The 13,036-nt window shown below is 44.8% G+C and overlaps 1 protein-coding gene and 1 pseudogene across 6 annotated transcripts in view; one reads left to right on the top strand and one right to left on the bottom strand.

The window, feature by feature from the left end:
• arhgef2 (rho/rac guanine nucleotide exchange factor (GEF) 2) overlaps nt 1-13,036 on the bottom strand; it is a 54,961-nt gene that overhangs the window by 28,814 nt on the left and 13,111 nt on the right. The window contains exon 1 of one of the 5 annotated variants that reach the window (XM_021593372.3): nt 4,355-4,668. The exons of the other annotated variants lie outside the window; for them this stretch is intronic. Within the exon in view, the coding sequence (XP_021449047.3) occupies nt 4,355-4,420 (66 nt within the window). The 5' untranslated portion in view covers nt 4,421-4,668. Of the gene's footprint in view, nt 1-4,354; nt 4,669-13,036 lie in introns of those variants that run through there. 5 annotated transcript variants of the gene reach the window in all.
• Nucleotides 8,141-10,954, top strand: LOC149984508 (uncharacterized; annotated as a pseudogene). The gene has a single exon (XR_016494893.1). The product of XR_016494893.1 is annotated as an uncharacterized LOC149984508 (transcript).

Raw genomic sequence — 13,036 nt, 5'->3', positions numbered from 1 at the left:
GAAGAGTTGAAACCAAGCATGTTCCCCACCAAACACAAAGAAAGGCCTTGTTCATTGATACAGGCCAATTGTCTTCTTTATGAGGTAATTCAGGTTATAGGATTTGAACTAGTAAATCAGATAACCAATCAATAACCTTCAGCTGCTGCTTTCTACCCAGACCTCCCTTGGCCAACAAGCCTACAGTCTATCATCCCAAACACACCTTTGCCCAATCCGAACCGTAACCATTATCCAGTAAGCCTTGGACCAGCTCTCCATCTCTTTCCTCTCAATGATTTTAACACCACTTCTCACTCTCACTAGGGAGCAAGGGAACGTGGCCCGAGATGTTGATTTCCCATTTTCTCTTTCATTCTCTTCTCTCTTCCTCTGCCCTTAACCTTCCCTCTCCATTTTGTCACATGACTGAGCAGTTCAGGCCCATTAACTGGGCACTCCTTACTCCTGGGCCTGCAGACATATGATGCATGCCCACTTTATGAGTCTGAAGAATGGCCCCTCTACGGCACTGTCTGAAATGGAAGCTGATCTAGTACTGGGCCCATATAAAATACCATGAATGGAACCAACAGGTCACCATTTAACCTAAATAAATAACAATTTGGAAGGCTACATGCCACTTTGACTAGGTAGAACATCATTTTAAAAATATCTTTTTTTGGTTTAAAGAGTAAATAATGACATCCGCTCACTTGTTTCCCTGCTTGTATTGTGGTCTTTCAGCATGTCACACACAGATGTAGGATCTTAATTTGATCATTATTTTGTTGCTGAGAATTGTTCTGCACAACAGGAAATGCAAAGTTGTCATGTATTCAAGGTTTAAAAAGGCTTCTAAAGTTAATGTGTTCTACTTAACAAATGTCAGACTTGATTTGCTGTAACAATTGTTTTTGCATCAACCCCTAAAAAAAAGGTATGTTCTATCCATTGTAATTCAATGGTGTCGGTCTGTCTCCCTTCATTGGGCTGCAGATCTGAAGAAGGAAAGGCTACAGGTCATAAGTCATATTGGTATACCGGGGGAAGTGAAGAGTGGGGGTTAGATTGCAGGTTTCTGAGGTCACATGATCAAAGGCTTCGTTAAGATTAGGGAGCTTATGGCCTTGGGTTTAAGGACAGAGCGCGGTGTGTCAGTCTGACAACTAGAGTGTGTGCGTGCACGCATTTCTGTGGGCGAGAGTGAGTGTAGGTATTCCATTTAGACTCCCGGCTATTGTTCCTGGAGGCACCGACCACTGGAGCACATAATGAGACTACAACAGGCTGATCAAACAGACACTCCTCGCCTGTCTCAAACAGATATACGACAACACAAGTGCCCAATGCCTGCCTACCCATTGAGCAACCCACACAAATTAAACACTCGCCCTCAAAATGTGATTACCAAAAAGGTAAGGACTGACTCACCTCCTGTCTTTCTGACTCACCCAGACACTTTCAGCCAACTACACATCTCATAATATTAGTCTTCCAGGTAGATTTAAAACTCTGATATACGATTTGGCAATAACAGTGTGAAGTGAGTTATTGGCACAGCAATGAGGGAGAGATGATGTGGCTAAAGCCCACCAGTCAGAGCCATTCCCCAACTGGTACAATGGAGACCCTGTGACAACTGACAAGAGAGCTTCCTCCCTCTTTCTCACACACGCACAATATCTTTCTCTATCGTCCGCTATCCCTTCCCAACCTCTCCGATTCTCCCTCTCATTCCATCTCTTTCACTCAGACCCCATCTCTCATCTTCCCCCAGGGCTGTATATGTCACAATCCCTTCTCTGTCCTGCCCCACATTCTACCCAATGATGTGCAACTTTGCTGGGGTGCATAGGGTCCAATGAACAGCAATGAAACCCCCAAGAGAAAAGAAAGGGTTGGGTTGTGAAATGCATGAAACATGGGATTTCTGGCTGATCTGAATGTATGCCAATGCCAAAGCTCTTTCTCTCACACATACACACAGACCAGAAGTGTGTGTGTTCGCATTTGTCTGTGTATGTGTAGACATTGAGCCCTGGGGTATTTCATATGTGACTGTCTGGCACTAGGAGTTTGTATTGGCATGTGGCTCCGTGTGACTATGCATGCCAGTCCTCATGCCTTTCCGCCAGTCACATCTGCTGGCATGTGTGTGTTTGGGTCTGCTTGTTCTAGTGGGGGTGGGGGTCACAACACCGAGATGCTAAATTAGCTTTGGCCAAAAGGCTGAAATCCCACAGTCAGGCGAAGAACACCCCCCCCCCCCCCCCCCCCCCACACACGTGTTCACATTCAAACAAATACGTATGCATGCACACACGGAAATCTCACACTCTAACCTTTCTGACTCAGTGGGCATCACCTACCAACATTTCCCCTGAACACAATGACACACACACTGGAATTTAAGCTAGTAATGTTGCCAGTGGAGAATATGTTTTTCTACATTTGGACTTCTGACTACTTGGCTGGGTCTTACAATCTATGCTCAAAACAGCTGTACTTTCTGCACAATCCTGCTCTAACAAAACCTTCTGTTGTGGCCTTCCCCATTAAAGGTTAACCAAGCAAAAGGCTACACAAGACAGAACTACATTGACACTTGTGTTTCCATAGGAACTTACCTGTAAACATCTGAGCTCTGACTTCAACCACACACAAAGCAGTGAGATACAGTGTCATAGTATACACACAGACCAACCTCACAGTACACATCACACAGAGATAGTAGCACACATTCGCTGTACACACACACACACACACACACACACACACACTTTACCTTCTGATCAGGAAGCAGTAAGATGAATTAAAACTGCTGCAATAATGATAGGCATAAAGCAAGAGGAGCATATTACACCTGTATAACCTGTCAAAGACCAGGAACACAAGACAACAGGTTATACACACCCTCCGGGGGTAGACAGGCTAACGCGGAGAGAGGAGGGATATGTACTATTGCCATGTTCTAAGACTATAAAATAGAGCCAAAATATTTCATGCATTAAAATGATCCTATGGGGACTTTGTTGAAGATAAGAGCTGCTCCAGATCTGGATCCAAAGTGGTGCAGAAGAGAAGGCTGGGAAAGGGAAGTGAACAGATGATGTGGACTAAACGGATGCTAAACTTGTAGAAATGTTTCTGATTTAAACAGGTGTGAAGGGACAGTAAACAGCATGACCACACTTGTTTAGTAGAACTCAAGACACACAAGACAAGGAGTGATCTGCACACACAAACACATTCAACGTTCTGATCTTTTAGCCATACCATACACAAAACGAGATTCAAAAGGGTTCTTTCGACTGTCCCCCTCTGTGGGAAGGGTTCTACCTGGAACCAAAAATGGTTCTCCAAAGGGTTCTCCTACGGGGACAGTCAAATAACCCTGTTAGCCCACTTTGTCAGTATCTGTGTGTGACCTAGTACTCTGCAGCACATGAAGGCAACACACATCCACAACTGTGCTATATTCCACTCTTGTCACTTTCAGAGTGCTTGATACAATTACTGCGAAACAGAGACAATGTATCCTTATCGTCATGCTGCTGCAACCAAATCACATGGCGAAGACAGACAACAGAGCCCGGGAGACTTATAACAAATCCAATGATTATAAGAATAGGCTATAGGCATCTCTTTGACGTATAACGTTGTAGATCATTTGCAACGGTATCGCTCAGAAAACATTTGAACAATATTCATGTTTGAATACGTGTCATGTGTCTAATAGCATAACTGCATCATATTGCAATTACTGTTCGACATATTATTGATCCGTAATATTCCGTATAGTCCACGACTAGACCAATGACACACACACATTTGCGGTTTTCCCCCCTCCCCCAAGCGATTTCCTCTATCACGGACAACATGTTCGGGGTCTCAAGCTTTGGCTGCTGTGCCGCACTATGCAACCCTTTTGCCAAGCGATATGGTTTTCTATGATATGCAAGGTGCGGGACAAACATTAACAAAGAAGACAAAAGCACCAGCCTTAATAGTAGTCTAAATCATTATTAAACGGTTGTTTCATTACATTGCCAGTTGCTACCATACAAAGCAGGAGTCCAAGGGAGCGCTCTCGTTTCCCCCACTCATCTTGGTATACCCGGGATAAGTAAATGGGGGATTTTCAAGTAATTGCAATATTTTACTGTAAAGACATCATCATGATCTATTTAAATAATAAACACATGTAGGCTATTATACATGTTAGAATAACCCATGTTACAGAACTATTGGATATAGGCTACTAGTGGCCTACTACATTTGAACAAATTGCTATTGAAAATGTAAATGTATTATCTATGCTATTGGATACTTTATTAAACAGTTATTTAGCCATATGACGATTCAAACTCACCCGTAAATTGATTTCTTTCATTCTCTCTTGACGCGTTTTTGGCAGCGGTTCAGTGACACGGGACATAACGAGGACGGGATCAACAGAGAATGATCCTCAATTTAAATCAAAGGTGATCTCCTATCCTTCTCTTTCCCTTTATTACAATATGTTCATAAACGTTGATAAAATGACAGATGTTTCCAGTGGAACAGGCGGCGTCAGATAATAGCGCATGGAGTGCGAATCCGTTAACTTTTCTCCATATGTCGGAGTACGCGCCTCGACGAACAACTGAACAGTTTCTCATGCAGGAAACTCGAACTCAGCACTCAGGAGGAGGAGCGAACATTCAGAGCAAAACACCCCCTTTCATTCTTTTCACCAACCACAGATGAGTATTGAGTACTTAACCCGCCCACTGGGTAAAGAGACGTAATCAAAAGCCAATAATCAGATTGTGGCTATATTTTTTTGAACCACACCTCTAGAGGTGAAGGTTGCTCGGTGTGTAGTAAACCTAGGCTTCATGTTTAGGGGTTCGCTAAATGAGTTGTGCCCCTGTACAGTCTATGGTTGCCCCCTATGGTTTACTGTACATTTACAGCACATTTCAGATCGTGTGAAATCTCCATTATTAAGCTGCGCAACTTGAGCCACATAATGTGAGTTGGCCTGTTGACGTGGCAAACACATCATCGTGAAAACCTCCCATTTGGGCAATGCATGGAAGAGGAACCATCTGTTGGGAGGTGATGCCTTGAAGGCAAAATGTGGACTGGAAATGGTTCATGTATTTGGGAATATAACAAGGAAAAGAGAAGAATAGTAAAGGAATAGATGGACTGTTATGATGGAGAGAAGGAAAAGAGGGAGAAGGGGGAGAAGGGCGGGTTAATCAAGGAGGCACTTAGAGTGACCCAGGGCTAAATTTAGAAAGCAACAAGAGAGGAAAACGCCCAACCATGCACCCACAGCCAATGGATCTCTGTACAACTCTGTCCTCCAAACTGCAATATCACACCATTCCTTCTCTCTAACAGGACTGTGCCTGTGTGACCTTGCCTCTTCATCCTCCCACTTGTTTTCAGTCTCTTGCTCTGCTTTCAACACAATTTCTACTTTACTGGACGTTCCCCGTCTCCACCTCTCTGAGCATGCACTATGCATTATCACTCTCTGTTTCTCTTTCTTCTTCTTCTCTGGTTCAGTTGAGGGCTATCTGCATCCTTCCTTCTCCACTGTGATCCTCTCCAGCTCCTTCTTCATCTTCTCAGGTCATCATCTTCTCTTCATGAGTCCTCATCTGATACCAATTGCCTTCCGACATGGCCAAACACACACAGTGTGTGCATGCAAGCGTGAGTGAGTGCGTGCGTGCAATGCCTGGCAGCACTTGGGTGGTATGATATGAGATAGCACACAGGTGTTGGATACAGTACAATACTTCGATTGACCATAGTCACCCAACATCACACGCACACACACACACACACACACACACACACACACACACCAAGTGTCACTGTCACACACTAACCCTCTGAAGAGTTATTGTGAGGGAGACAACAACGCCTCACATTACAGAGTGAGTGAGAGAAAAAATGTGTGTGTGTGTGTGTGTTAGAGAATGAGAAAATGTGTAACAGCGTGATGAGGGCAACAGTATTCCCTTTCAAAACAGAAAAGAGGGGCACGTCATTTAGCGAAAGAGTCCTCATAAACAGTTATAAGCATCTATTACATGACATCCCCCTTGGCATAGTTTCCGATATGACGAATGGAAAACAAAGAGAGCGAGGGATAAAGAGAGTGACGATGGGGAATGGACAGAGGAGAGAGACGAAGAGCAGTTAGTAGTGAACATGTTGGTATGATAGGATATTAGACGATATGGAAAGGATGTGGTGCGATAGGGGGACAGCTTTAATCAGGAAGGGTATATTTGCTTGGCTAATACTCTCTGGACCTCCGCAGGCTTCTTTATGGGTTTCATATCCGCTGTTCTGCCTGCCTCAGTTTGTTTAAACTCCTACTACCTCAGAATGGACATTTGGAATAGGGGAGATAAAAGTAGAAAAGAGAGAGAGAGATGGAAAGAGGAAGGTAGAAGGGGGGATACAGAGAGGTGAAGAGAGAGATAGCGAGATGGAATGAGGGAGGTAGAAGGGGGGATAAAGACAGGTGAAGAGAGAGATAGAGAGCTGGAAAGAGGGAGGTAGAAGGGGTGGGATAAAGAGAGGTGAAGAGAGAGATAGCGAGATGGAATGAGGGAGGTAGAAGGGGGGATAAAGACAGGTGAAGAGAGGAAGCAGAGAGAGATTATCAGACACTGTAGATGGGAGGGAGAGGGAGAATAGAAAATTATGGAAAAGATGGAGGAAGAAGTGGATATATGAAAGGGTGAAGAGAAAAGCAAAGGGAGAGAGATGGAGTGGGGACTGTAGAAGGGACGGCAGAGAAGAATAACAGAAAGGGGTGCAAGAGAGAGAATACGCAGAGAAGGGGGGGGCATTGAGAGCAAGGGAGGAAAATGGGGTGGGATTGACAAATGAACGGAGGAGTGGGGGTGGAGTGATGGAGAGAGAGGGGGGGCTGGGGAGAGAGGGATAGCGGAGGAGAAAAGCCGGCTTGCTGATGCAATCCTGCCACCCGAAGCAGTAACTGCCCAGCTGGGAAAGAGAGAGAGATTAAGCTAATGGAGAGAGAGAAAGCAGGGAAAAGAGAGGGGGAATGAGGAATGAAGGGAAAATAGAGGTGTGACTTTGGCCAAGAGCTATTAAATATCTATTTTTTTAACGTAAAACTGTTAAGTACATTCACTGTTAAACACAGAGAGACACACACACACACAACACCAATAAATGATGCTGAGCACACACACACTTCCTCTTTCTCTCTATGGGACACAGTGGACACACACCAACAAAACCCAGATAGATATATGTTGTCCAGATGCGTTTGCTCTTAAGCGAGGTACGTGTCAATCTACAAACATAACTTCCTCCTTCCTCCTACTCAACTACTCAAAAAATATCAACTATAAAAATATAAACGCAACATGTAAAATGTTGTTCCCATGTTTCATGAGCTGAAATAAAAGATCCCATACGATGTTCTATACGCACAAAAAGAGCATTTCTCTCAAATTCTGCGCACAAATTTGTTGACATCCCTGTTAGTGAGCATTTCTCCTTTGCCAAGACAATCCATCCACCTGACAGGTGTGGCATATCAAGACGCTGATTCAACAGCATGATCATTACACAGGTGCAACTTGTACAGGGGACAATAAAAGGCCACTCTAAAATTAGCTTTTTTTTACACAACACAATGCCACAGATGTCTCAAGTTTTGAGGGAGCGTGCAATTGGCATGCTGACTGCAGGAATGTCCACCAGAGCGGTTTCCAGATAATTTAATGTTAATTTCTCAACCATAAGCCACCTCCAATTTGGCAGTACGTCCAACCGGGCTCACAATCGCAGACTATTTGTAACCACGTCTGTCACGTTCTGACCTTAGTTCCTTTATTATGTCTTTGTGTTAGTTTGGTCAGGGTGTGAGTTGGGGTGGGTAGTCTATGTTATTTTTTCTATGTGGTTATATTTCTATGTGTTTGGCCTGGTATGTTTCTCAATCAGAGGCAGGTGTCGTTCGTTGTCTCTGATTGAGAATCATACTGTTTTCCCCATTTTGGTTGTGGGTGTTTGCTTTCTGTTTTTGTGTCTGCACCAGACAGAACTGTTTTGGTTGTTCTCTGTGTTTTGTTAATCAGTGTTCAGTTCCATTATTAAAAGTATGAACATGTACCACGCTGCACCTTGGTCCTCACCTTCTTCCACCTACAACAGCCGTTACAGAACTACCCACCAACCAAGGACCAAGCAGCGTGGTATCGATCAGCAGCGTTCTCTGGACTCATGGACATGGGAGGAGATTTTAGATGGCAAGGAACCCTGGGCACAGGCTGGGGAATATCGCCGCCCCAAGGAAGAACTGGAGGCAGCGAAAGCTGAGCGGCGGCGATATGAGAAGGTAGCACGGCAGCGCGACAGGCACGAGAGGCAGCCCGGGGAGTGTGGCAGAATCAGGTTGGAGACCTGAGCCCACTCCTCGTGCTTACCAGAGGAAGCGGTCAAGCTCACGGTGTCGCCAGTATGAGCTCATAGCCCGGTGCGCTATAGGCCAGCCCCCCGCAAGTGCCATGCGAGTGTGGGAATCCAGCCAGGGCGTGTTGTGCCGGCTCAGAGTGTCTGGTCTCCGGTACGCCGTTTCGGCCCAGGTTATCCTGCGCCGGCTCTGCGTGCTGTGTCTCCGAGGCGCTGGGAGGGGGCAGTGCATCCTATGCCTATGCTCCGCCCGTGCCGGGCGAATGTGGGCATTGAGCCTAAGGGAGAGATGCGAGCAGTATACACCAGATCTCCAGTGGTCACCCACAGCTCGGTTCAACCTGTGCCTGCACTCTGGATGGTCAGGGCTAAAGTGGTCATCCAGCCTGGAGGAGTGGTGCCAAGGCTGCGCACCACGGCTCCAGTGCTCCCCCACAGCCTGGTCCATCCGGTGCCTCCTCCACGCACCAGGCCTCCTGTAGGACTCCCCAGCCTGGTGGGTCCTGTGGCAGCCCCACACACCAGGCTGTCTCTCCGTCTCCTCCCTCCAGGTTCTCTCTCCAGGCCGGAGCCGCCCGTCTGTCCTGAGCTGCCGGAGCCGCCCGTCTGTCTTGAGCTGCCGGAGCCGCCCGTCTGTCCTGAGCTGCCGGAGCCGCCCGTCTGTCCTGAGCTGCCGGAGCCGCCCGTCTGTCCTGAGCTGCCGGAGCCGCCCGTCTGTCCTGAGCTGCCGGAGCCGCCCGTCTGTCCTGAGCTGCCGGAGCCGCCCGTCTGTCCTGAGCTGCCGGAGCCGCCCATCTGTCCTGAGCTGCCAGAGCCGCCCGTCTGTCCTGAGCTGCCGGAGCCGCCCGTCAGTCCTGAGCTGCCGTTACAACGTCAGCCTAGGAACTCCGCATCTGGCTTCTTCACCTGTGGGATCATCTGAGACCAGCCACCCGGACAGCTGATTTATTTCTGTAAGCACTGACAGTGCTATGCCCTCCCAGGCCCACCCATCTCATGTGAAATTCATAGATTAGGGCCTAATTAATTGATTTAAATTGACTGATTTCCTTATATGAACTGTAACTCAGTAAAATCTTTGAAATTGTTGAATGTTGCGTTTATATTTTTGTTCAGAGTAGTAGAATACATATTTGTACAGGTACACTCTTAGAACGTTTTTGTTCTATCTAGAACCTGAAAAGGTTCTTTGGCTGTACCCATAGGGGAACCATTTGAAGAACCCTTTTGGTTCCATGTAGAACCCGTTTGGGGTAAAAAAAAACAACGTTCTCCCTGGGCAGCTTTAAAAATAAAGTAAAAATGTGTTTGATGTCTTCTGTGCCCATATGAATAACCCCTATGATGTAACAGCAATGATGAGATAGATGTTCTTCTTGTCTGTTTTTGTTTTATTATTTCACTGCCATACTGTGTTTAACTGTGTTCGATCTTGCCTTGCCATCTTGTCTCAAGAGGACCACAATTGAAATAAGTCCCAGATTTTATTAGGTTATATGACAGCCCACTTTTATGTGCTGTTTTTTTTCCATTGTCAAATTAATAAGCTAAACTAAATACATGTGGAACCCTTTCCACCGAGGGCTCTACATAGAACCCAAAAGGGTTATTCCCTGGAACCAAAAAAGGGTTTAACCTGGAACCAAAAAAAGTGTTATACCTGGAACCAAAAAAAGGATTTTAACCTGGAACCAAAAAAGGGTTATACCTGGAACCAAAAAATTATTTTAACCTGGAACCAAAAAAGGGTTATACCTGGAACCAAAAAAGGTTATACCTGGAACCAAAAAAGGGTTATACCTGGAACCAAAAAAGGATTATACCTGGAACCAAAAAAGGATTATACCTGGAACCAAAAAAGGATTTTAACCAGGAACCAAATGTGGGTTTAATCTTGAACCAAAAAAGGGTTCTCTTATGTGGACAGCCGAAGAACCCTTTTTTCTAAGAGTGTATGAATAACAGACTTGTGATCTTGTAATGTGTTATGTTCTCAGCTCCCTTCAGTCTGAAAGACATGACATACTATCATTATGAGAGTACTGGGCTTAATCTAAAGCCACCAGATGTATCTGTCTAACATCCATAGCCAGATCAGCCAGCTCTATACAACACTGAGGTCAGTAGAAATACAGACGGTCCTGTAGACACACAGCAAAAGCACACAGGACTGATTCACATCCCAGAGTATGCTGACTTCGTGAGACGTCACGTGTTATAGTGAGAGAGACAGAGAGCTCATAACTGCTGTAGAGAGGAAAGGTCTGGAAATGTGAGCTCAGTCTCTTTCTTTCTGACTGCTGTTCTTTCACTCTTCTGGGTTTTCTCCCTTGTTGTCTCTTTTCTGTCTTATGGTCTGGAGTCCAGGAGCCACTAAACATACAGCACCAAGGGTGTGGACAAACCCCACATACCTGGTTACACCACATCTCTCACACACACACACACACACACACACACACACACACACGGGTTGGATGTTGTTTCAGAAAAAGCTCCGTCAAACAGGGCCAACAGCTATCTGTCTCTAACAGGCCATCGGAGGCGATGGTGTCATCGCGTAAATGAACTGCTGATCATCAAAATCACAGCCACGCCCCTGTGACATCACTGAGACTTCTAATCAGTTGAGATGGAGGGTACAATCTGGCAAACCCCCATGATAAGGACCTCTAAGGAATCTGGCAACCCAGTGGGTCTTAAATCAGGGACGCAAGAGTGGTCAGAGGGGCTGGTAGGGCTTTTTTTAAATTACTTTTTTTTGTCTGCCTTGTTTTTAGTTTTTTTTAAATTATTGAACAGACAAGAATACATCAACGTGATGTGTTACATGTCAAAAGAAAATATACAATTGCCAAAAAGTGTGATGGTGCATACTGCTCTTTGGTCGGGCTTATTAGTAGGACAGTAATCTCTGAAACCCAGAATTTAAATCTTGCGTAATTGCATCAGAAGCTTGATGCTAGTTATGAGACGTCCGTCTGTCCACCAGAGATTAGTAGGACACAAATAACACACATACAAGAACACCAGCTGTACCCAAGTTCAGTTCAAGTGTGGAATGCCTAAATCATCAACTTGGCCATACATCATCCTGCTGAGGGCCACAGTGCTGCTTATTTCACTTCACTTCTCATATTGAACTCACAGAACAGAGTCTCCCCCTGCTGTTTAAAGATTGTGTTTGTTTGTCATTACAACACACACACACACACACAGTAAACACTGCCAACCCACTAGAACAAACACTTAAAAATGTTCTTCAAGAAATCTAGAGGTGGGGCGGCAGGTATTGTTTAGAGCGCTGGGCCAGTAACCGAAAGTTGCTAGATCGAATCTCTGAGCTGACAAGGTACAAATCTGTCGTTAACCCACTGTTCCTAGGCCGTCATTGTAAATAATAATGTGTTCTTAACTGACTTGCCCAGTTCAGTAAAAGGTTCAAGAAAAAAAAAGAAGAAAAAAAAGATCCTGTTGTAATTCAGCCAGATATCGTCATTAATAATCTAAGCAGCACAAGAGAGAGCGCCTCGCCCAACATAATGAATAATACTGTTGTGGTTACTGCTTTGACAACATTGTTGTACATACAGTTGAAGACCGAAGTTTTACATAAACTGAGTTTAAATGTTTTTGGCTCAGGTGTTTCACAATTCCTGAGATTTAATCCTAGCAAAAATTCCTTGTTTTAGGTCAGTTAGGATCACCACTTTATTTTAAGAATGTGAAATGTCAGAATAATAGGAGAGAGAATGATTTATTTCAGATTTTATTTCTTTCATCACATTCCCAGTGGGTCAGAAGTTTACATACACTCAATTAGTATTTGGTAGCATTGCCTTTTAAATTGTTTAAATTAGGTTAAAGGTTTTGGGTAGCCTTCCACAAGCTTCCCACAATAAGTTAGGTGAATTTTGGCTCATTCCTCCTGACAGAGCTGGTGGAACTGAGTCAGGTTTGTAGGCTTCCTTGCTCGCACACGCTTTTTCAGTTCTGCCCACAAATTCTGTATAGGATTGAGGTCAGGGCTTTGTGATGGCCACTCCAATACCTTGACTTTGTTGTCTTTAAGCCATTTTGCCACAACTTTGGAAGTATGCTTGGGGTCATTGTCCATTTGGAAGACCCATTTGCGACCAAGCTTTAACTTCCTGACTGATGTCTTGAGATGTTGCTTCAATATATCCACGTAATTTTCCTTACTCATGATTCCATTTATTTTGTGAAGTACATCAGTCCCTCCTGCAGCAAAGCACCCCCACAACATGATGCTGCCACCCCCGTGCTTAACGGTTGGAATGGTGTTCTTCGGCTTGCAAGCCTCTCCCTTTTCCTCCAAACATAACAATGTTCATTATGGCCAAACAGTTATATTTTTGTTTCATCAGACCAGAGGACATTTCTCCAAAAAAGTACGATCTTTGTCCCCATGTGCAGTTGCAAACCGTAGTCTGGCTTTTTTATGGCGGTTTTGGAGCAGTGGCTTCTTCCTTGATGAGCGGCCTTTCAGGTTATGTCGATATAGGACTTGTTTTATTGTGGATATAGATACTTTTGTATAGATACTTTTTGTTTCCTCCAGCATCTTCAC

This window comes from Oncorhynchus mykiss, chromosome 3 (genome assembly GCF_057628025.1).
Source record: "Oncorhynchus mykiss isolate SJ-2025 chromosome 3, ASM5762802v1, whole genome shotgun sequence".
NCBI classification, from domain to species: domain Eukaryota; kingdom Metazoa; phylum Chordata; class Actinopteri; order Salmoniformes; family Salmonidae; genus Oncorhynchus; species Oncorhynchus mykiss.
The sequence above is the reverse complement of the archived record's forward strand: the minus strand, read 5'-3'. Positions and strand labels throughout refer to the sequence as shown.